Source organism: Clarias gariepinus, chromosome 1, assembly GCF_024256425.1.
Source record: "Clarias gariepinus isolate MV-2021 ecotype Netherlands chromosome 1, CGAR_prim_01v2, whole genome shotgun sequence".
In the NCBI taxonomy this organism is placed as follows: Eukaryota; Metazoa; Chordata; class Actinopteri; order Siluriformes; family Clariidae; genus Clarias; species Clarias gariepinus.
In genome coordinates, this window is record NC_071100.1 from 18,317,446 (window position 1) to 18,343,313 (window position 25,868).

Below are 25,868 nucleotides of genomic sequence, written 5' to 3' on the forward strand. Positions count from 1 at the left end.
ATTACTTATTGGCCCAAAAACCAGTACATAACAGCTCTCACAATTCAGCCTGCGTTTAGAAGGATTTACTGTTACTACCAGCTTGACAGTAAAAGTCCTGGGCGTAATATTAGACAGTAACTTGTCCTTTGAAAATCATATTTTCAATATCACAAAAACAGCTTTTTACCATCTTAGAAATATTGCCAAACTTAGGAGCATATTATCTGTATTTGATGCAGAAAAGCTAGTTCATGCATTCATGACCTCCAGACTGGACTATTGTAATGCATTACTAGGTGGTTGTCCTGCATCTTCAATAAAAGAAGCTTCAGTTAGTCCAAAATGCAGCTGCCAGGATTCTCACTAAATCCAGAAAATATGATCATATAACCCCAATATTATCATCCCTGCACTGGCTACCTGTTCAGTTTAGAATTACTTACAAATTAGTATTACTTACATACATAGCTTTAAATGGTTTAGCTCCGGACTTCTGGTATTTTCCAGAATTACAAAATCTACAAAAAGAGGTAGGGCATTTTCATATTTAGCTCCAAAGCTTTGGAATAGCCTTTCAGACAGTGTTCGGGAAGCAGACACAGTTTCCCAGTTTAAAAGTAGACTCATTTCTTTAATCTGGCGTACACGTAACTCATCCCATAACTTCATACTTCAGTACATCTATCCTGAATGGCAACTACGCTAATTCTCTCCATCTGTTCTGCATTTTTCTACCCATTCCGAGGCATCTGGAGATTGTACCAGCTTCAGTAGACAAAGGCCAACCCCGCGAGGTTCCTAAGGCATCCAGAGATGGACCAGCTCCAGCTGGATTCTGCTTTATGATTGTTGGAGCTACACATGCTGCTCCTGTGCTCTCAGTGATCCAGACCCCATCTGCCATCTGCACCTACTTACTCATCCCTATGCTGAACTGGACTTCATGTTAATTTAAAGAACTTGTGTTATATTGCACTTTCATCTGCATAACACACATGATGTTATATCATCTCTATCTGTTATCACCCAAATGAGGATGGGTTCCCTGATTGAGTCTGGTTTCTCTCAAGGTTTCTTCCTATTGCCTTCTCAGGAAGTTGCCGTTACCCCTGGCTTGCTCAGCAGAGAAATTTTATTCATCATTTATTCATCTCATTATTATTTGGACACGTTTTTCACGCATGCACGCAAAAAAATCTTTTTTTTTTTATTTCTTTCATTTTTGTCAAGCTGCTTTAAGACAATGACCATTGTTAAAAGCGCTATATAAATAAAATTTAATTGAATTAAATAAGGGGAACTTGTTTGACACCTGTTTTTTATAGAACAATTTACCTCTCTAAGTGAACTCTACACTGCTATATTGAACTTTGAACAGACTAATATTTGTTTTTCTTCATTTACTTTAAACTAATATTACATTTAGCACATTTTTCTTCATGTTGTTATTCAGAATAGAATGTACAGGGTCTCCAATGCATTTATGGGATTTAAATTAAAAGTTATTATACGAATATGGAGCTTTACTTTTTCAACACACTGCTATTATTTTGAACACCACTGTAATAGTGAACTCCTGGCAAAAGCTTGAAATCGCTGTTGCAGAATACTGGAATGTAAGCATGTTGCTGTGTATGTACTAATAGTGCCCCTTACTGCTTTTACTTAGCTGGAGGGTGCTGTTGCAAAATAAACTGCAGAAATCAGAAATTTGTGTACTTGGTTTTCGTCGCAGTCATTAGCAACCATTTTTAAGCCGCTACACACGCAAACTCTACGGGCATACAAACACATGTGACGTACACACATAGTACATGATACTCAAGGTGCATTCTGATCGGCCTGAAAAACCCTGCTAAGTAAACTACACAGGGTGTGTAGCCATGTTAAGTGTGATTCCAAATCGCAGGGAGCAAAAATGTTCAGTACAAAGGGAACTGTAACAGTGTAGGGAACAACTTAACAACAGGTCTTCACTTCACTGAGAAAGGGAATAAAAAATGTTCAGTCATTGCGCCTCGCTGGAGCGTAAAAAGAATGGAGCTTGAAAACAGAAATTAGATATTTATTATCATTATTATGGAGGACGACATAATGTTAATAGGAAACAATATTTTAATTTCATTAATAATTTCATTTAATTTCATTAATAAATAAATAAATAAATAAATATATGTCCATACATTTTGCAAATTAATCAACATTTCAATTGGTTATATATTTTATAACCATCAGTTTTGTTTCAATAAATATTGTATATTTAATGTCCGTGGTATAAAATTTTCACAGCAGCTGCAACAAGTATCCGAGGTGCTTATGTTACCATGGTAATGCACAGAGAAAGTGATGTCTCTGCTGGTGACATTGTAGGGTATTCAGAAATTGGAATTTCCCTTAACAGACATTCCCTGCATACAGAGCAGTAAGTAGGGTGTAGTAATTTCAGTATATATGGACTTGCCGCTTCAGTTTCCCTGATTGGTAGCAGTTATTAAATAGCCTGTTATTGCAGTTTAGAAGACAGAGAGTGATTTATTATCACCACAGAAGTGGGTAATATTTAGGATCGGGAACAATGTTTGAATTTCTGATTTTGTATTTTGATTTGATCGAGCAGAGGGAGTCACGCGGGATTTTGATGAGCTTTTGTTCGCATTAGCGAAGGCAAGGAAAGCACATTTTGCAAAATATTAACTGCCTCTGTTGTAGTATCAGACATATTAGCCACAGATTTCATGCTTCAATTTTTCTTTGGCAGTTGCAAATCTTTACCCACGTTTTCTGCCACTGCACTATTCAAGCATCATTTGGACAGTTCTGAATACATCAATGCCTTGTGATTGAATAGTGATACTCATTATTTTGTCATACTCAGTCTTCTAAACTGTTCAATGGCAGGCTGTTTAAAAACTGCTACTACCAATCAACGTGAATGAAGCATCAAGTCCGTTTACACTGAAATGACTTCTGTTTACACTGAGAATCCTGTATCATGTACTGTTTGTGTGCGTCTCAAACGTGTGTGCGTCTCATACAGTATGTGCATATAACACATATAAGTCTATTGAATGAATATCTACACACTATTGCATGTCTATGCAATCAACTCACTTCAGTTTATTTCAGCTTCCACACAGCTGAAATTCCCAGTGTTAAATTAACACTGAGAGAGTTAAATTAAATTTTTAATTCTTTACTGTTCCACCTTTGGGAAATCAGATGCAGGTTTCATATTGCCACCTCTAGTAAACTATTCATGCACATGTAGATACAGTGGATTCAGCTTACAGCCACATATAAATTATAAAAATTAATTCATCCTAAGGAGACAGTCAATGAGCTGAATTATTTTTTTAGGGAAAAGGGGAAGTGCGCGTGCTCCTGCACATGCACTTTTTATTAGCCTGTACACACGCCAATCCTTCCTGATCCTTCTGCCTAAAATATAATCAGTGCAAAAAAGGTACAAAATAAAGCTCTCCATCGTTTCCGCTTGTTAATGTAGGAACCGTCTTTATGCAATATGGTTTTATTAGTTATCAGATCAGTAAATCTGCTTAAAATTTCTGTTTGTAAACATTGAAAAACAAAAATGACTTGCAGCGCATTGATAGCTTAAGAAAATCTACATGCTAATTAAGCTGAGGAGAGGTGACAATGTTTTGTACACACACGCGCACACACACATCCATTCTTTGTAAATGTTCATTCTTTATTTACAGTATGTAAATAATTTCGCTTCTTACCTGCATACTGCCTTTCCTTCTGCATTTCTAAGGATTGAAAACATACATTTATTTTGAATATTTTTGTCTACCTTGTATATAAACAACTGTTTAACCTCCTCATTAAAGCATCAGGAAACATACTGTAGGTGTGTATGTGAAGAATTTGTGTCTATGCAGAGAGTTTGTGTGTGTGTGTTTCTTAGATGTGTGTGTAAAGAATGTGTATGTGTGTGTCTCTTAGGTGTGTGTGTAAAGAATTTGTGTGTGTGCAGAGAGTTTGTGTGTGTGTGTGTCCATGCGCGTCTCATAGGTGTGTGCACAGAGTGTTTGTGTGTATGTGTGTGTGTGTGTGTGTGCGGTTCATAGGTGTGTGCACGGAATGTTTGTGTCTATGTGTGTGTGTGTGTGTGTGTGTGTGTGTGTGTGTGCGGCTCATACAGTAGGTGTGTGTGCACATCTCATAGTTGTGTGTTCATTAGGTATAGCATGTGTGACTGTTTCATCTATGTGTATGCAAGTGTTTCATGTGTGTTTCATGTTTGATTTAAGCCCTATACGGCACCTCATAGATTAAAGTTACTTCAACAAAACATGAAAATGGCTGAGCAAACAATAACTGACTGTAAAGCTTCCACTGACCCAATAGTACCTTCTGGGTACCATACAGCCAGAAGGGGAAGAGGATAAAACAGAAAGGCAATGGACGGTCCTGAGGAACTTATGAGAGACTTACAGTATTCATATATATATATATATATATATATATATATATATATATATATTATTCTGCAGGTTCCAGGGTTAAATCCCAAATAATGATGTAATGCTAGTGCACTATGTAGGGTGTAGGTTAGAATTGCTTGTTCCTTACACCAAGTAGTGTCCTTAATCAGGGGTTAGAGGAGGATTTGAGATTCAGCCTTGTGTTAGAAAATTGTTAGCTTCGTAGCACGTTAGCCATCAGCACAATTCGGATGATTCAGAAGCTATTATTTAGGAGATAGTGTTGCTTAAGATGACATAATATTATCAGTTTTTAGTTATTAGTGCTTCTGTGACTGTAAGCTGCTGCTATGCGTGTGCATGTCCGCCATATTGGAGTAGAAAAGATCCACTAGTAAACAAATACAATGTGATTTAGAGATACAGACTTTTCAATCAACTGGAAAAAAATTAATTCAGAACTGCTTTTAAAGACATTTGGTGCATTATCTACTGTTTCACACTCATGTAATATGGAGCCGTCGGCGACATAACCACTACAGTAAGCATGCTGTATGTCTGTAGGGGATGTTAAAAAATGCAAAAAGTAAAAGTAAAATAAATCTAATAACTAACCATTCTGAAACTTCCTGTATGCCTTTTTATACTCCTTCATATTCCTGCAGACCTGTCATGTTTCTATTAATGCTGATAAGCCAAGGCTCGTGGAAGAGGGGGCGGGGTGAGCAGTGACTCATTTGAATTAAAGCGACAGACACAAAATTGTGCAATTATAAAAAAGGGCTGTTTAGACACTGTGAGAAAGAGGCTGTGGTGATTAGTCCTTGTGGTTTTTTGACCAAACGTCATTATCAAACATATTATTATGACTACAAAGAATTGTATTAATTTGTTGAAAAGTTGCCATAATGCCTAATCAATATTTTGCATAAGTCACTTCATCCCTAATTTCTTTCTGGACTGATGTAATTGTAGAATGTGTTTCTCTGCATGTCGTACTACAGTCATTTGGGAGCAGAGCTACAAGAGGGAGGAAAAAAGTAGTTCCTATTATAAACAGCAATTTTCAAACAATAATGAGTTAACATTTTTTCAATAAGATCACTAATTAAGGACAAGTGTCCACTATTGTTTTTTTGTTATTTATTTATTTTTGTTTTAATGTGAATATCAATTCTCGAAACAGAACCATTAGGATCAGTAGTATGAATTCTTTATCAATCCACCCATCCTTAGTGAAAGACTTGTTTTAAGGAAAAATTAGCAACAACATTGTCAGACTGATCTAAAAGTATTTTTTCCTCTGTGTTTTAAAATAACTGATTTGATCTTTGTGTTTTATTAAATTGAGCATATGTATGCAAAACAGATTATGATGGACGGGACTAAAACACTGGATTTGTTAATGGTTGCTAGAGATTTTATCTTTGTCACTACAAGGCTGTCAAGACACCTAGTTAATAGTGACCATGCTGTTATTAGAGTTAAGAGTGTGTATTGGTGTGGATGAGCGCTCCCGTTTTCAGGCTTTCAGGCCGCACTCTCGAATCTTTCTCAGGCTTTAAGATACGGCACCATCATTACAAAAAAATGCTTATCTGCATTCATTCACCCTCAGGCTGGTCATGACTGGTCAGACCAATCCTGAGAAATTATATTTTTTGTTCTTTAGCTGTGTAAATAGTTGGTGTGTTACTTTAAAAGCAAGCTCTATGGAGCATCTCTTACTCACCAGTCACATTAAACCAGAGTGCATCAGACTGTGTGTGCCAGACTGGGTTTCCTCTTCCAGCTCTGCACCTGTACTGACCTCCATCAGAGACACTAACTGAGTTGATGAAGTAGTGAGATGTTTCAGTCTTAGTCTCGGTGCTCTGTGTGGGTGTGATCCAGTAAAACTTCCATCCAGCAGACGGTAGTTTTAGTGTACAGGTCAGAATCACTGCGTTTCCTGTCACTGCAGCTCCTTTAAGGTCTGATGTGAGTACAGGTTTAGGATTTTCTGTGGCAAATAAGACACATAATTTAGGAGAAATGTAATTGTTACTGCACTAATCAGGTAGATCTGAGCTAAACTAAAGCCAGCGCATCATTAATTAAATGATGTAAAGTAAAGTAAATGATGATTATTTTTTTTTACCTTATTCTCTTAATGAACATTAATACAATTTAAGACACACAAGTAGAATTATATATATTCTTGGAAAAAAAAATTATATATATATATATATATATATATATATATATATATACAGTGTTCACCATTTAATGTGGTTTATATGCAGTACATTGTCTACAAAATGAAAGTAATGATTGAACTGTAAACGTCACTGTACTGCCTTGTGAATCTGCGTACTTTTCTAGTGTATGTGATGTTTAATAAATCATGTCTCAGATTCTGAACCACACTGCACACATTATTGTAATTATTAAAAAAATTAGTTCAGTCATTAAAATATTTACTGTGAAAGCACAGAATTTAAATTGTCTATTTATTTATTTATTTATTTATTTTCAAACATTCAAACCCTGACCATAAAATTAGATTTACTATTAGGTGAAGATGAATAGTTCCTACCAAATGTCGATATTCTTTTTTAACAATTTACATATCATAGCTGAGGAAATTGCCACACAAATCAGAATAACTACAATTAATACATTGTAGTAATTTGTTACAAATCAAATCAATAAGAACATGAAAAAGTAAACAGACCAAAAGAAACTACACAATCATAATGAGATTTTTTTTCTGATTCAAGAAATCGGAAACAAAATCTAAAATTAGATATTTTACATTTATAAGTAATAAGACTCACACACACACACACACACACACACACACACACCTGATACAAAGAGTGTAACAGGATCACTGATCTGTGAGAGCTGAGAGTCACTTCTCCTCCCTCTGCAGGTGTATTTACCACCATCATAATCTGTGACTGTAAACTCCTGTGTTATGTGGGATGAGTAGACGTTTACACCATCTCTATACCAGCTGTATGTCCACTCAGTACCTCTTTGGTCCTTTATGTAACATTTGAAAGTCACGCTCTCTCCCCGGACCACCTGTGTATAGGGCTTTATATTCGCCACAGGTTTAGGACTCTCTGTATATACAATCACACACATAAGTCAAAAACTATTAAACAAAGGAATAATTACATTTATGTAAACATTCAGAGTGTGCATACAGTTAATCTGCTTACATATAAATGATTAAACTCTGTCCCACTACAACACTACTAATGAAGTAAATGTACAGTACATCACAATTTTAAATACAGACTCAACACTAAATACTTATTACAGTACTGACAATTTACATCTTGTTAGATTTAAGTGAAAGAGTGTCCACATTGTTACAATTTAAACAAAATGTTCCTAGCAAAAACAAGCTGTTTGGATGTACAATCATATAGCTGTATAGCATATCAGGATAGCTGTAACATATAGGAAGTGATACAATATAAGGAGTCGGGAAGTGCAATGATGGGTTGTTTAATGCTCATAGAGGGAACGGGAATGTTCACATCATATTATAAAACCCATAAACACTATCCATGTTTGAATTACACTGTGTAAGCTATTATCCACTGTGACATAATAAGTACAATGCTGAGGTATTTACAGGAAAAGAAAACAACAATTTGTTGCTGTAGTTTAGATAATAATTCTATAAACAAAATGGTATCAATTTAAACAACTTTAGAGAATAATCTGAACTGTTAAACAAAGACACACGCAAACACACTGATCAACAACCATCCAATAATTGTTCAAACCTACCCGAAACTGCTCTTTTTTACAATATTTATTACTGTTATTTGCACAAAGGTATTTTCCATCATTGCTGCTACTTTCAGATACGTTTAATGTTTACTGTTTCTCTTACCACTACCTCAACTCATTACCTCATCACCACAACAGTTCTGGAACGTGTCATGTTGTTGACATGTTACTCTGTAGCTCGTTTGCACATTTGAATGTACTGTACACTTTATGTTGTCTCTTTTTGTATAGGACTAGATAGTTATAGGTTAATTAAAAAATGTCAATCTGTTATGTCTGAGCTAATTAGCTCAGCTAATTAGGACTCTTAGGTAGCTAGCTAGTTTTGTTCATTTATGTTGTTAATTTATGTTGCTAATTTACGTTGCATGTATGTAGAACCTTAGCGCTAGAGGAATGTTGTTTCGTTTCACTGTGTACAGAACTGTATATGGTGGGAATGACAATAAAAGCCTACTTTACTTGACTTAATTTTTTTTCTTTTTTAATACAGTTACTTTTTTTACTTTTTTACAGTTTAATACAATACTTTTTTAAAAATACACTATGTTAATTCCAGCACACACTGCTCTAGTACATCACTCCAAACTTCCCAGCAGGAGCGTCTCGGTGCATCAGGACTGTTTTGATCACACTGTCTGGCACATGATAAGGGAGACTGTAACTAACGGTGATTCCACTAACTGATACACTATCTACTGTACATCAGCAAGTACATCAGTGACATCACTGTTTCCAACATGATGCAACCAGAAGCCATGGAAGACTGCAGAGGTGCGAGTGCTGCTAAAAACTCAAGACAAAGCAATAGAAAAGCTCATTTCCCTCCTCCCATCACTGCCTGGTTTGGGAACTGCACAGTCTCATTAACCCAGAAGAGTGGAAGCTGTTATAGCTGCAAAAAAGAGACTCCATATCGAAGTGTAGGGCCAGGGGTAGCTCAGTGGTTAAGGCATTGGACTACGGTTCAGAAGATCCCAGGTTCAAACCCCACAACCACCAAGTTGCCACTGTTGGGCCCTTGAGCAAGGCCCTTTATCCTCATCTGCTCAGATGTGTAATGAGATAAAAATGTAAGTCGCTCTGGATAAGAGTGTCTGCCAAATGCCTAAATGTCTCAAACCACAAGACCCTGCAGCAGATAGTGAGAACAGCTGTGATCATCTGTGTCTCTTTTCCCTCCATCATAGTATTTTACAAACACATTGCATTCACAAAGCCACCAGCATTGTGGTGTGTGTATAAATACACTCTTTACCATTCTGCCATCTGGAAAATGGTAATCAAGCACTCAGGCAATGATGGGTGCATTTAAAATGCACAGATTATGTCTGTATTTAGATATAAAGTTTATGTTTTTATTTTTTCATTTTTATGTTATTAATTAGTAAATTAATTTAATTATTATATCAGTTTATTTATTATTATTATTATTATTATTATTATTATTTGGGGGGGGGGGCGTGTACGCTGCTTACTCTTAATACTCACACAGGATTAAATCTTCCCTACAAGGCGGCCCAGAAAAAGACCTAGCATGTAATCTACAGTGAATTATGATATGGTATGATCTGATATATGAAATATGATTCCATAAAATCTGTGCAATTTGCCCCCGAAGAAATCAAACATAACATTATAGTAGCCACAAATAATTATGGAATAAAAATAAATATATTATTACTATGTACAGTGGAAGCTTGGATTACGAACGCAATGCACTTTACCTTTGAAAAAAATCGTGACAGAGACGAGAGAAGTAGGGTGTTCGTGTGTGTGTGTGAAGGCAAGGGGGGGTGGATGGGGTGAAGCACAAGAGAGAGAAAAATCATTGGTTCAGTTGTAATCACTTAACGCTTTGCATCAAAACCTGAAGTGCATGCTATTTGTAAACCAAGACATGTTTGCTTTTTTTAAATCTTTGCTCATCTTACGGAACACTCGCAAACCGTGTTACTCGCAATCCAAGGTTCCACTGTATTTTCTCCTAAACTTAATAATTAAATAAATCTAAATAAATATGGTGAAACAAATATAACTTTTAACAATAACACTTTAATAAATTAAAATGGTGATGTTTTTGGTTTGTCCCTCACTATGATGTTTTAAATTTAACAGGACTGTCTTAGTGTGTAAAATATGAGAAACATCTTCAAAATTTCACTACATATGTATTATTATAGTGTGATCTTATAGTCAAACTGTGTATTATTATAAATATAGTGTATTTCTATATAATAATATTTTATATATAAATATGTGTATTTCTTTTGCATATTTGAATGATTGATATCATTTAACAGTTTTTAATATTACACAAAGATAACACAAGTAAATGCAAAATCCAATTTTTGAAATTTGATTTAATTTATTAAGAGGAAAAAGCTGATTAACCCTGTCTGGCCCTATGTAAACAAGTTATTGCCCCTAAACCTAATAATTGATTGTTCCACCCTTGGCTGCAATTACTGCAAGAAAGTAATTGACATAACTGGCAGTGAGTTTTTTCACATCACTTTGGAGGAGTTTTGGCCCATTCTTCTTTTCAGAAGTCATTTTATTCAGCAACGCTGGAGGGTTTTCGACCATGAACAGCCTGTGTAAGATCATCTTCAGCAGATTTGATTTGTGTTTCGGATCATCATAATAGTCAGGATGTTTTTGGCAAAAGTGCGATGAGCCTTTGTATTCTCTTTGGTCAGCAGTAGTTTTTGCCCTGGAACTATCCATTAGATGCCGTTTTCCCAGTTTCTTTCTTTTTGTTGAATCATAAACACTGACCTTTACTGAAGCAAGTGATGTCTGCATGTTTTTCTGGTTTCTTTTATGAGCTCCTGGATGAGTAGACAGTGTGGTGTTGGAGTAATTTTGGTAGGCCACGTACTCCTGGGAAGGTTCACCACTGTTCCAAGTTTTCTCCATTTGTGTATAACGGCTCTCACTGTGGTTTACTGGAGTCTGAAAGCCTTAAATATGGGTTTGTAATCTTTTTCTGACTGACACATGTCACTTACTTTGTTTCTCATTTGTTCTTAACTTTCTTTAGAGCGTGTTACTTTTTTAGATATTTTAGTGTGCTTCATTTTGTCAGACAGGTTCTATTTAAATGAATTCTTAATTCAAAAGGTCTTGCAGTAATCAGGCCTGGTTGTCGTAAGTGAAATTTAACTTAGCTTTCCAAAAAAAATGTGGTTAATTACAGTTCATTCAAGCAAGCAACTTTTTCACATAGGACATAGGTCGATTTGGACAGCTTTTTTCCCTCAACAAATAAAATCTTCATTTAAAAACTGCATTTACTAGGGTTATCTTTGTGTATATTAAAATTAGTTTCATGATCTCAATCATTTAAGTGTAACAACTATGCGAAAAAGTTCAGGAAGGGTGATTTTTTTTTTTTTTTATGTAAATCATATCTGATCATATAATATAGAAAAAGAAAATAATATTTGAAGGGCATTCAAGTCAAATAGGGTGAAAACCTTTGGTCATTCCTCAAGAATGAGGGTGTAAAACCAACGACATTGACATGAGTAAAGTATGTCTGAATAAAGCCAAGAGGAACATTTAAATAATAATAATTAAGTAATAATAACCTTTTTACCAGAATGTTTATCCCCCATAAGGCACTGCATCTCCAAGAACACTGAGTGTCAGCAAGTTTCTTGATGATTTAGCTAAAAGAGTTTATTTATTGTTGTGTAAATGTTGCTACTCATAAGATCCTGCTCATAAGAATCCTTTAACAGAAAGTCTCTTACTCACCAGTAACCTTTAATGGGAGATCATCACTGTATTGTGTGTAGTAGACTGGGTTTCCTCTTCCAGCTCTGCACCTGTACTGACCTCCATCAGAGACACTAACTGATCTGATGGTGTAGGAGCGTGTTTCAGTTTCAGTCTCAGTGCTCTGTGTGGGTGTGATCCAGTAAAACTTCCATCCAGCAGACTGCAGATTGAGTGTACAGGTCAGAGTCACTGAGTTTCCTATCAGCACGTCTCCTTTAAGGTCTGATCTGAGTTCAGGTTTAGTTTTTTCTGTAAAAAATAAAAAACATCACTAACTAATGACTTCTAGAATTCAATTTTACTGTCTCTGAGATGACATTAAACCATTCGTTTAAACAGTTTTAGAGTTTTCAGCTAGATACGTGATCATTTTACTGAGATCAATAGTTGAGATTTACTTTATTTTACTTTTCATTAACAGATTGGCTTAAAAACTTTATCACAATCCATTTATCCAATTAGCCATGCGTTTATTTAAAATAACCATATTTAAATGTAATGTATTCACATTTTTTAAATGATGAATATAAAAACATGTTCATAGATAATGTACTTGACATATTGTTATGACAGAGTGTACTTTTATATCAGCTCCAGCAGATAAGCAAAATTAGATAATTACAATTAAAATATGAATAAACGATTAAGAAGAAATTATCTGAATTTTAAAAGTTCCAGTCTGCCATTAAAGTCCTAAACAAGATGTACAGCCCCTGTACTTTCATCTAATTGCTCATTAAATAACATCAGTAACTATGTTTAATCTAACCTAATAGACATTACTAACTGCCCACTAATTATGTGTTTCCTGATTAGCCAGCTCTCTATATGAGAAACAATTTCCACCAATCACAGCAAACATATTACAGAAGTTGCTTTTAAAGTTTTATTCTTCTGACCTAAAGCAGGTGTATTATTTGGCTTTTTTTTTATAGTACGGTTAATATTGATCACTGAATGTCTGTATGCACACACACACCTGTTATTATTCCATAGCTCCCTTTGGACAAATGTAATTTTTAATCCCCCTCATTCTCTCTAATCTCTACAGTCTCTTCCACTCAGTGTTTCAGTATAAAATCTCGCCCCTGGTCCTCTTCACTCATTCACACTCAGACTCTCCACTCGAGCATGGTGATGTTTCTGAAGCAGTAACTTTATGAAGACCATTAAACAGCCTCTCAGCAGCTTATTAAAAGAGTTTTACAGGTTTTTGTGACATTTTCCACTAAATCTAAACTAGTGTTGTTCCACTTGATCTCCAGCTCAGCTCACACCGGCCCTGCTCAGCCGTGCTCACACTGTCTCTCTTTAACTTTAATACAATCATCTACAGGAAACACTTCTCTGTGTCTAACTGTGTAAATGTTACTGTATTGTGACGCTGCTGAGGTTAATATTCAACATTGTACAGAATAACATGAGAGAAAGTCTCTTACTCACCAGTAACTACTAACTGGAGTTCATTACTGTAGTGTGTGTAGTAGACTGGGTCTCCTCTTCCAGCTCTGCACTGATATCCACCTCTATTAGATTCACTAACTGATGTGATGATGTAGGAGTTTGTCACAGTATCAGTCTCAGTGCTCTGTACTGGTGTGATCCAGTAAAACTTCCATCCAGTGGACTGTGTATTCAGTCTACAGGTCAGAGTCACTGAGTTTCCTGTCAGGACGTCTCCTTCACGGCTTGATGTGAGTTCAGGTTTCGGTTTTTCTGTTAGAGATTAAATACAGTATCAGAATGTGAAGTAGTCTTTACTACACAAATCACCTCTACAGTAAAACACTATTACTCTCTCAGTATTGATACTAAACACATCAGGACTAATGTCACATTATTTATAAATGTTTAGTTATTTAAATAATGAGAATGAAAATCTATAGAGATATTAAATGTAAAGCATCAAGTGAAGGTGAGAAAATAACTTCTGTGATTATGCAAGTTTCCAATCTTTCTTTCAATTTATATTTGTGAGTGTATAAAGTAAAATTTATTTTGGAAAAGTGGAATATGAACTGCAGAATTATGCAACCTTTATTGGAAGACATATTGAGAAAATAATAATAATAATAATAATATATATATATATATATATATACATACATACATACTGTACATATGCACACACTTCAGAAACTATACAGAACTAACAAACATACTAACAGAAATTACAAAGACAACACACACACACACACACACAGATGTGCCTTGACCTTGACCTTCTGGACCACTGTACGTCTCTTATACAATCTGTATGTAACACTATGCCCTTATAATGAGGTTGCTGATTAAACTCATGTGTAAAAGAAAAGTTGACCTAAGTTCAGGGCGAGAACTAAGTATAACTGAGACATGATTCTGTTTTTGGTCAATACTATTCTGAGCATAAATTCACAAATAATTTTCCCAGAATCCCATTGACTATTAAATTACATTTTATTAAAGTGAAAAGTAACTTCTTGTTCTTCTAAACCCATTATTCTGTTACATTTTATTGTGACAGATGATTGCTTACATCCGCCGGTAAGAGGGGGAGGTTGACAGCCTAGCGAGGGCGGGAAATGACTTGGCACACAGTGTTTATGACCTTGCTACAGGTCAGTCTTCCCCTTCCTCTCCTCTGTCAGTGTTCATTCCCACTAGTTAGTGAACACTAAAGGAAACTCTAACGGCACTTTTCATCTACAGGAGTTTAGAGACGCTCAACGCTGGCATCAGTTAAATCTCAGTGAAGGCGGGATATAAAACTGCATCAATCAACACCAGAAACCAAAGTCCCTGTCTGTGTGTGTCTGTGACATCATTAGGTGACATCAACATGTGATGCTCTCCATCTGTGGCTCATTATTAACTTTATTTACTGTCTTTTTGTATTGGCAAAACAGAAAAAAGAGAGAGAGAGCACAGAGCAAGAGACGAGTGTGTGTGTAACAAAGCATTTTGAGTTACTATTCATTGTAAATGTAACTGTGTTGTAATTTATTTTGTACATTATTTATATACAGTATGTTTTCTCCAGCATGACATTAATGACTGAGCTGAAGTGTAAAGTCTAAATGATTGTACCTGTGAATTAACGTTTTTACAAATTATGGTTACTAAACTAAATCTTACATTCTGAATCATGCTGGCTACATTTGTGTTTTTATTAATAAATTCACTTATTACTTTACTTATTTGTTTGTTTCTTTGTTTTTATCATGTAAACTCCTAACAGTAAATCAGTTTGACTATTAGATGAAGTGGAATTGCTTCTCATTAGTGTGTGTTATTTCCTGACAGTGTAAATAAAAGCTGAGGAAATGTTTCACACAGATCAGAATAGATAATGAATTGTGCTGATTCTTTACACATCAAATGATTTGATTAATTTAAGATAGAAAAGTGAATAGAAAAAAAGAACAAGCTGTACAATCAGAATAATGAGACTCGGTTTATCATATAAGAAAATCTGGAAGAAAATCAGAAACTAGTGATAAATGTTACATGTATAAATAATAACACACACACACACACACACACACTGACCTGATACAGAGAGTGTAACAGGATCACTGATCTGTGAGAGCTGAGAGTCTCTTCTCCTTCCTCTGCAGGTGTATTTACTACTGGAGTAATAATAAACTGTGACTGTAAACTCCTGTGCTGTGCTGTGTGGGGAGAATGTGCCACCGTCTCTATACCAGTCATATGTCCACTCAGTAGTTCCTCCTCCATCTATGTTACACCTAAAAGTCACTCTCTCTTCTCTGAACACCTGTGTATCAGGCGTTATACTCACCACAGGTTTCGGAGACTCTATAGGAAACACACACACACAGACACAGACACACGCACACACACACACACTTGTTATCAGCTCATAACTCCGCACACACTCCCTCTCTAATCTCTCTCATTCTCTCAGACTTTACAGTCTCTTACACTCAGTGTTTCAGTATAAAAGCTCGACCTTCATCCTCTTCACTCATTTACGCTCAGACTCTCGACTCGAGTATAGTTCTTAAACAAGAACTTAATGACGTCACGTTAAGAGCCTCTGAGCGGCATGTTAAATGACTTTTTGTTACAGATTTCACCAAACCTAAAGTAATGTTGTTTCGTTTAATTTCCAGCTCACACCAGCTCTGCTTAGTCGTGCTCACTGTGGGCGAAGTTTGCTGGGAGGAAGGAGAGGCACTGCCCCCCAGCGGCTGAAATATGTCACTAAATTAAGTTTAAAACATTTGTTGTACCTGTGTTAGGACTGAAAAATGAACGTGTTAACACTTGCAATGAATGAGATTTGTTTAATACGTTTAAACATTAATGTCCTTAATTCAGTGTCCTTCTGTCCTTTTCCGAGACTTCACTGTTGCAATATGCACAGTGATCGTGATATCTGGAAGTACCAATGTTGGCCAGTTTATTCATCGATCCACACACAGCACGGTGTCACACCAGTCTCCCTATTTATCTGCGTTCGCCTCCTCGGTGTACAAGACATGACAAATGAACAGACCATCCAGAACGCAGCAGGGACTAATCTGCCAGCAACATGGGGAGATTGACAGCCTAGCGAGAGCAGTAAATGACCTGGCACACAGCGTTCGTTGCTACAGGTCAGTCTTCCCCTTCTTCTCCTCGGTGGCGCTCTACAACCTCACCATGTGAACTCTATCTGACGGATTATCCTAAGCTGCGTCAGGAAAGGAAGGAGACGAAGTTTCGTCACCCAGAAGCTTACTGGGCCAGCGATGGACTAGACAACAGCAGTGTGGTGCACAGGTGGGATTATCACGTCCAGCTATGATCAGAACATCCAAGCCTATCGCGTGGTGTTTGACCACCCAGATCATGGTAAGACATGTAAGGGGAACAATTGCTGAGGCTAAAACAAGGAAGCTTAACAGTCGCGGATTATGCTGTAAAATTTGGGATCTTAGCCACGGAGAGCGGCTGGTGCAACACATGCCTACCTGCCAGGTTTCAGGATGGACTACACCCTGACATCCAACTAGAACTAGTGTGTTGCGATACCGGACTACCTCTAGACGGCTGCATTGAACTGGCGATCAAGTTAGACCAGCACCTCCACGGCCAACAAAGGCACCTCCCCTCCAAAGGAATAGGGGGAAGATCTTATTTCCATGGATGTGGGCACGTTCTGCCTTTCGGCCCAGGAAAGCCACTGAAGAATCATATCGAGGTTATGTTTGTACTGTGGGGGGGGCACACACAAAATGTGCAACTGCCCACTTATCCAAGTAACCTCATACATCACCTCACAAACATCACTCCATTTGTTTACACACCTCACTGTCTTATAATTCCAGGTCGGCTGGAAATTTAATTTCATCTGCTGTCCTTTCCTCGCTGCGAGCTCCAGTGTGGAAGCTTTCTGAGCACAATTAAAGCTCTAGATTGCAAAAAATTGAAACAATCATCTGTTGAACTTCTTTCCGTGCCCCTACGGTTAACTTTCCCTGGTCACACCGAGGAACTAAAATTTTTTTGTGATTTCTCAGCTGGATCAGTCCATCGTGCTGGGCCTACCTTGGCTCAGTTCCCACAATCCGCCAAATTCTGTACATCCTCGGCGTTGACGGTCCAAACAACCACTAATGAGATCTCAAGTGCCCAAGTATCTACCATGGTGCCATCAGAGTATGAAAAGTTTAAAAACGTGTTTAGCATTAGGGCAGCAGCACGACTTCCCCCTCACCATCCGTAGGACTGCATGATTGAGCTCCTGCCAGGGAAAACACCACCGTGCTCTGCGCGAACATGGGCTCTATGCGAAGGCAGAGAAATATAAGTTACACAAGAGGGAGATTGCATTTCTGGGCTATTGCATCCGACCACTGGGGGTCGAGATGGATGCCGCCAAGGTCATGGAGGTGCAACAATGGGAACCCAAGTCAATTAAGGCGCTACAGAGCTTCTTTGGGTTTGCCAACTTCTAATAGCGTTTATTCGGGGCTTCAGCACGATGGCAGCACCGCTCACTGGTTTGTAAAAAAAAAAAAAAAACGCAACGGCTATGCGCGTTCTCGCCGGAAGTGCTCGTGGCATTCCAGCAACTCAAACAAGCTTTTACCTCCGCGCCTATATTAAAATTACCTGATCCTTAGAAGCCCTTTCTAGTTGAGGTTGATGTGTCGGAGGTAGGACTTGGAGCAGTGCTGTCACAGCACAACGGCCACCCAGAGAAACTCTACCCCTGCGCCTTCTTTTCGTGTAAACTAACACCTGCCGAACGCAATTATGATATTGGAAATCGCGAACTGCTAGCAGTAAAAGTGGCGTTAGAGGAGTGGAGGCATTGGTTGGAGGGAGCTAAACACCCCAGCTAAAACAGTAGTTTCGTCTTGGCTTATCTGTGCAACAACCAAAACTCCCCGATGTTTGCTTATTAGAAAATGAATGCCCTTACCAACACCTAACAGGCCGTGGTCACACATCGCGGTGGACTTTGAAAGCTTTCTTCCAGAAATTGGGGACCACCTTTAGCCTAACATTGGGCTATTACCCTGAGTCTAATGGACAGGCAAAGCGGACGGTCCAAGACCTGGAAGGTACCTCTGCGCATACTGTAGTAGTCAGCAACATGAATGGGCAGACTGTTTAATCTGGGCAGAATATGCACAAAACTTACTATGGCACTCCTCGACCAGCTTAACACCGTTTCAATGTGTGCTCGGGCACCAACCACTGCTCTGTCTCTGGAATGCCAATCCCACCGATATCCCCATGGTGGATCAGTGGTTTAAAAGAGCGGAAAAAGTATGGGAGAATGTCCCAAATCTCCCAAGCACTTCGTCGATAGACAGCGAAGGGAAAGTCCTTCGCTCCAGGAAGGCAATCGAGTATGGTTCTCGACAAGGGATCTTACCCTCAACCTCCCCTGTCGCAAGCTCCCAAATCCCAAATACATTGGTCTCCTTTAAGTTACAGCTTCCCAGTCATATGCGTGTTAACCCTGTCTTCCATGTAGGCCAGTAATACGGGGGGCCCTGGACGGAGGCATCGCAGAGCCTTCGCTCCCTGGGGCGGTAAAAATAGCGGGCGCCTCTGCGTTCAGAGTCAAAAAACTACTAGACTCCCGGAGGAGAGGAGGCTCCCTCCAATACTTGGTAGATTGGCAGGGGTACGGGCCGGAGGAGCGCAGCTGGGTCCCGGTCCGAGACATATTGAGTCAAAAGCTTATTTCAGATATTCTTTAAGCACGGCCGGATCGCAGGCACGGGCACATTGTGTTTTTGAAAACCTCCACCAAGGACAAGGTCGAGGCTTAGAGAGTATCAGCTCTCTGTGTTTGTCTCGAGGTTGAAGTAGCTATTTCCTTTGTGTTTCCTTTTTGTTTCTATTATCCCGCCTGCATATTTAGCCTGGGGAGTTCTTGTTTCTTTTGGTTGGACATTTAAAATTCAATAAATTCATTTGTGTTTAACCCTGCATCTGCGTTCGCCTCCTCGGTGTACAAGACATGACACACGGCAGGGGCATATTTTACAGTTTTTTAGTTCAAACTAAAATATTTGTCTCACTGTTTTAAAAGAGTGCATAGAACATTTATTTTAAATATTAAACTTGTTCTTCATATACATTATATTGCCAAAAGAATTTGCTTTGCCTTCAATTGCATGTGAACTTGAGTAATTCTTAATCCATAGGGTTTAATATAATGTTGGCCCACCCTTTGCAGCTATAACAACTTTACCTCTTCCTGTGCACAGTCATGTTGGAACAGGAAAGGACAGTCCCCAAACTGTTCCTACAAAGTTGGGAGCATGAAATTGTTGTTTTTTCAATTTTCCAAAATGTCTTGGTATGCTGAAGCAGTAAAAGTTTCTTTCACTGGAAGTAAGGGGCTGAGCCCAACTCATGGATGAGCAAGTGTGGTGTAAAAGAACTCGACTGACCAGAACAGAGTCCAGACCTTAAACCAATAGAACACATTTGGAATGAAAAAGAGAGGAGACCCAGGCCTTCTCATCCAACATCAGTGTCTGCCCTTCATAACTTTCAAAATTTCCATAAACAAACTTCTAAACCTTGTGGAAAGCATTCTCAGAAGACTTAAAGCTGTTATAACTGCAAAAGGGGGCGGGGCCAACATCATATTAAACCCTATGGATTAAGAATTTAATATTATTCAAGTACAAATACATTTGAAGGTAGACGAGTGAATATTTTAATAAGCTCACTAATTAACGCTTAGTATAGATTCTGTACGAGTTTGCTTATGAATACATATTTAGACACAGTTTGACACAACGGAGCTGACCGTTTACATCACTGTGTTTAATGGACCAAACGTGTTAGCTATAACATTTATTGACTGCTGTTCATAGTTAGCATTTTGTCAAGCACATGATACGCATGTACTGTACTGTGTCCTTCTGAGCCGCCATAACGTTGGCTTAATCCTGTGAGTTTTAAGATTGAGCAGTTTAACACAGGTCTTTTCCTAACTTTGACTTTAAATGAATTACAATATTTCAGTGTTATGTTTTTAAAGCACTTCACTCTTCATTTTACAGACCATTATCATGTTTATTCTTCACAGAGCCCTGTATCTTTATTACATTGAGTGTAAACAAGGGAACAACACACTGAAGGTAAAACACACTGATGTGTGAGCAGTGACTATCTGATTTGTTTTTATGATTAGCTAGAAGTGTGTACAGTGTGTGTAAATGTTACTGTGTTGTGACGCTGCTCACATGTTCAGTGTTGTACAGAATCACTTAACAGAAAATCTCTTACTCACCAATAACATTCACCCAGAGTGCATCACTGTAGTGTGTGTAGTAGACTGGGTCTCCTCTTCCAGCTCTGCACCTGTACTGACCTCCATCAGAGACATTAACTGATCTAATGTTATAGTGGGAGTAGTAGTGGTAGTATGAATAGGTGGAGAAATATCCTGCAGTCTCAGTCGCAGTGTTCTGTGTGGGTGTGGTCCAGTAAAACGTCCAACCAGCAGGTGACGGATTCAGTGTACAGGTCAGAGTCACTGAGTTTAATGTCAGTGCATCTCCTTTATGGCTTGATGTGAGATTAGGTTTCGGTTTGTCTGTTAGAAATTAAGTAAAATTTCAGAATGTGAAGTAGTCTTTACTACACAAATCACCTCTACAGTAAAACACTATTACTCTCTCAGTGACGACACTAAACACATCAGGACTAATGTCACATTGTTTATGAATTTTCAGTTATTTAAATGATGTGAATGAAAATCAATAAATCAAAATGTAAAGCATCAATAATATCAAAGTGATGGTGAGAGAATGTAATGATGTAATAATTAGTTTTTTTCTTTTTTCAAATTAGGGGTAATAAATTAAATCTTACATTCTCAATCATACTGTCTACATTTGTGTTTTTATTATCGAGTTAAAATTAACTTTTTACAGTAACAACACAGCCATGAATCTTTATTCCCTTTTTTTTTTTACTTTGTTTTGCCTAAACATTAATTAAACAGTGTTGTTCTGCTCCAGCATTGTTGTTGTGTTGATGTGATTTTGCTGCCCCCTAGTGGCAGTTGCTTTAGAGAGAAAAAAGACGAGTAGAGTTCTACATGCGGTTGGTTTCAGTCCAATCGATGCCATCCTTTGTTTTGGGTTTATAAATGCATCATCTGTAAGTTAATTTTTCATTATATAATATCTTTTTATACATATATTAGCATATATTTGTAATATCACATTTATTCAAAGTTTCAGTTTTATGTAATATGTGGATAGCCATTAGCTTAGCCTACTATATCAGTATTTCTTGCTGTTTTCCTTACCTACTGATGATTGTTTATTTGCTATTTCTTTTAGTTTTACTCTTAATTCATAAGGTACCTAGCATCTTATTAAAACGTCAAACACTAAGATGAATCCTGACTCGTCTGTACTTTATGGATGGAGTTTGGCTGGCTGTTAAATTGCATGTGTAGATGCAAGGAGAACAGTACAAGTGTAGTGTTACTATTTTACAGCACTTAAACACATATAGTGTACACTATATACATACAGTAAATGTACATAATACTGATCACACACAATAAAGAGGTCAAACAAATGGAACTATACAAAAACAAATTAGGGAGACGACACACACACAAACAAGAGAGATGTGCCTTGACCTTCTGGACCACTGTACATCTCCTATATAATTTGTATGTAACCTGATGTTGTTATGATGAAGTTCCCGATTTAACCCTGTGATTACTGATAGTTTTCCTTTAGAAATGATGATTATAAACATTGTGTTAAATCTGTACATTTGTGTTCATATATGAAATTTGAACTGTATTCAGATGTCAAGATCTTGACAATTAATTATTCTTTTTTTTTTCAGTGTACAGCCTGATCGTGTGCTACAGAAAATTTATAAAAATCATTGAATTAAATTATTTGTGAATCCTTTGTTTATTTTTTCTAAAACTTCTCATCACTACCCAACACTTACATTTACCAGGACAGATTTGTGTGTTTTATCACTAGAGCTGTGTGTCATCTGTGTATCTTGACAAATAATGATTAAAACGCTTTTTTCCTAAAACAGTATACAGCCTGATCATGTGCTACGGAAAATGTACTAAAGATCAGTAAATTAAATCATTTATGAATCCTCTGTTTATTCCGTTTCTCAAACTTCTCATCACTACCTGACCAACACTTAGACATTCACCACGACAAATTGTCTAGTGTGTGTGTTTCCTCAATAGAGCTGTGTAGATGTCTATGTGTGTTAAATGAGCATAGATGTGTGTTGTGAGAGTGTGTGAATCAAACACACCTTCTGTACATATAAACATCACAAAGTTCCATTTAAAAGTAAAGATTCTGCTTATTTTTAGCCAAACTGTACTAGTAACCATAATAATTTTGTTTAAATACAAACAGGATAAAATGAAAATGAGTTTAAAAGCATATGGGTATTATATATTTAAATAAAATTCAATAAGGTCACTCTTTAAAATACTGATGTTGAATATCTGACATGTTGAACAGATGAATACGACTCATGACTTGAGTGAGATCATGTAGGAAAAGTTGACCTAAGCATGTGATGCTCTCCATCGGTGGCTCATTATTAACTTTATTTACTAGTGTCTTTTTGTATTGGCAGAACAAGAGATGAGTGTGTGTGTGTGTGTGGGTGGGTGCCTAACAAAGCATTCAGAGTTACAGAGTTACTGTTCATTGTAAATGTTACAGTGATGTATATAATTTATATACAATTGTGGAGATTCTTTGCAAATCAAATGATTTGGTGACTTTAAGATAGAAAAGTGAATGAACTGAACTAAGGAGCTGTACAATCAGAATAATGAAACTCGGTTTATCTCACAATAAAATCTGGAAGAAAATCAGAAACTAGTGATAAATATTACATGAATAAGTAATAACACACACACACACACACACACACACACACACACACACACACTGACCTGATACAGAGAGTGTAACAGGATCACTGATCTGTGAGAGCTGAGAGTCTCTCCTCCTCCCTCTGCAGGTGTAGTTACCACTGGAGTAATAATTATCTGTAAACTCCTGTGCTGTGCTGTATGAGTAGAATGTGCCACCGTCTCTATACCAGTCATATGTCCAATCAGTGGTTCCTCCTCCCTCTATGTTACATCTAAAAGTCACTCTCTCCTCTCTAAACACCTGTGTATCAGGCGTTATATACACCACAGGTTTGGGTGACTCTGTAAAAAAAAAAAAAAAGTATATTAATACATTTCCCAAACTATTATTTTAACAAGTAACATTTTAAAACTGGAACTATAATAGATGTACACACAGAAAGTAGATACAGTAAATCTGATGAACAATTTTTTTTTCTACACTATTAACTCATGTCTGAATTACAGTGTGTTGTCATTCCTGTTCATCCTTCATCTTTATAAACACTAAGTGCCAGCAAGGAGTTTGCTGGGAGTCAGAAGAGGCACTGCTTTCTAATGGCTGAAAAATGTCACTACATTAAGTCTAAAATTGGTCCAATTAAAACATTTATTGTACTTGTATTACGGCTATAAAAATGAACGTGTTAAGACTTGCAATAAATGTGATTTTTTTAAATATGTTAATAAGCTTACCATTTAACCCGTATAGATTCTGTATGAGTTTGCTTATAAATACATTTTTATACACAGTTTGACACAACTGAGCTGACCGTTTACATCACTGTGTTTAATGGACCAAATGTGTTCGCAGCGCAATTTAAGATCGCGCAGTTTTACACAGGTATTTTCCAAATTTGACTGACCCTCTGATTTCTCTTTATGATTAGATAAGAGTGTGTACAGTGTGTGTAAATGTTGCTGTGTTGTGACGCTGCTCACATGTTCAGTGTTGTACAGAATCACTTGACAGAAAGTCTCTTACTCACCAATAACTCTTAGTGGGAGATCATCACTGTCCAGAGTGTAGTAGACTGGGGTTCCTCTTCCAGCTCTGCACCTGTACTGACCTCCATCAGAGACCATAACTGAGCTGATGTTATAGTGGGAGTAGTAGTGGTGGTATGAATAGGTGGAGTTATATCCTGCAGTCACATTAACAGTGCTCTGTGTGGGTGTGGTCCAGTAAATCGTCCATCCATCAGACTGCACATTCAGTGTACAGGTCAGAGTCACTGAGTTTCCTGAAAGTGCATCTCCTTCATGGCTTGATGTGAGATCAGGTTTAGGTCTGTCTGTTAAAAATTAAATACAGTATCAGAATGTGAAGTAGTCTTTACTACACAAATCACCTCTACAGTAAAACACTATTACTCTCTCAGTCATGACACTAAACACATCAGGACTAATGTCACAGTGTTTATAGATTTTCATTTACATCATTTGAATAACTGAAAATTGATAGGGATATAAAATGTAAAGCATCAATCATATCAAATTGAGGGTGAGAAAATAACTGCTGATAGAGTACATACATACTGCTGATAATATACTGTAAGTCTCTCACTGTATGTATAAAGTAAAATTTATTTTGGAAAAGTGGAACACAAAAACAAAAATACACATATAATCTTTATTGGGAAACTTTAAAAATAATCTTTTTTTTAAACTTTGTTTTGCCTAAACAATAATTAAACAGTGTAGTGTTACTATCTTACAGCACTCAAACACAAATATACATACAGTAAATGTAAATCATACTGATCACATAAAAAAAGAGGTCACACACACAAATGGAACTATACAAAAACAAATTAGGAACACAACGCACACACAAAAGAGATGTGCCTTGACCTTCTGGCTCATTGTACATCTCCTATACAATCTGTATGTAACACGATGTCCTCATAATGAAGGTGCTGATTTAACTCAAGTGTAAACGTCTCTGTGTTTACTGATAGTTTACCTTTAGAAATCATGATTATACTGTAACATTGTGTCAAATTTCTACATTTGTGTTTTTTATATAAAATTTAAACTGTATTCAGATCTTGACTTAATCTTGACAAATAATTATTAAATCTCTTTTTTTTTAAACAGTATACAGCCTGATCGTGTGCTAGAGAAAATGTACTAAAGATCAGTAAATGAAATAATTTAGGAATTCTCTGTTTATTCTGTTGATCTATTTTTCAAACTTCTCATCACTACCTGACCAACACTTAGACATTTACCAGGATAAATTTGTGTTTCCTCACTAGAGCTGTGTAGATGTCTATGTGTGTTAAATGAGCACAGATGTGTGTTGTGAGAGTGTGTGAATCAAGCATCACAGAGTTTCATTTAGAAGTTAAGTTTCGGCTTATTTTTAGACAAACTCTACTAGTAACAATAATAATTTAGTTTAAAAACAAACAGGATAAAATGAAAATAAGTTTTAAAATCATATG

The 25,868-nt window shown here is 36.9% G+C and overlaps 1 protein-coding gene across 1 annotated transcript in view; it reads right to left on the minus strand.

The window, feature by feature from the left end:
- Positions 1-25,868, minus strand: part of LOC128520545 (Fc receptor-like protein 5) — a 192,135-nt gene that overhangs the window by 13,422 nt on the left and 152,845 nt on the right. Inside the window, exons 18-23 of the mRNA XM_053494830.1 lie at positions 24,408-24,713; positions 23,458-23,721; positions 20,776-21,081; positions 15,549-15,818; positions 6,166-6,435; positions 3,729-3,755 (exon numbers count right to left, since the gene is read on the minus strand). Coding sequence (XP_053350805.1) covers positions 3,729-3,755; positions 6,166-6,435; positions 15,549-15,818; positions 20,776-21,081; positions 23,458-23,721; positions 24,408-24,713 — 1,443 coding nt within the window. The remainder of the gene's footprint in view (positions 1-3,728; positions 3,756-6,165; positions 6,436-15,548; positions 15,819-20,775; positions 21,082-23,457; positions 23,722-24,407; positions 24,714-25,868) is intronic.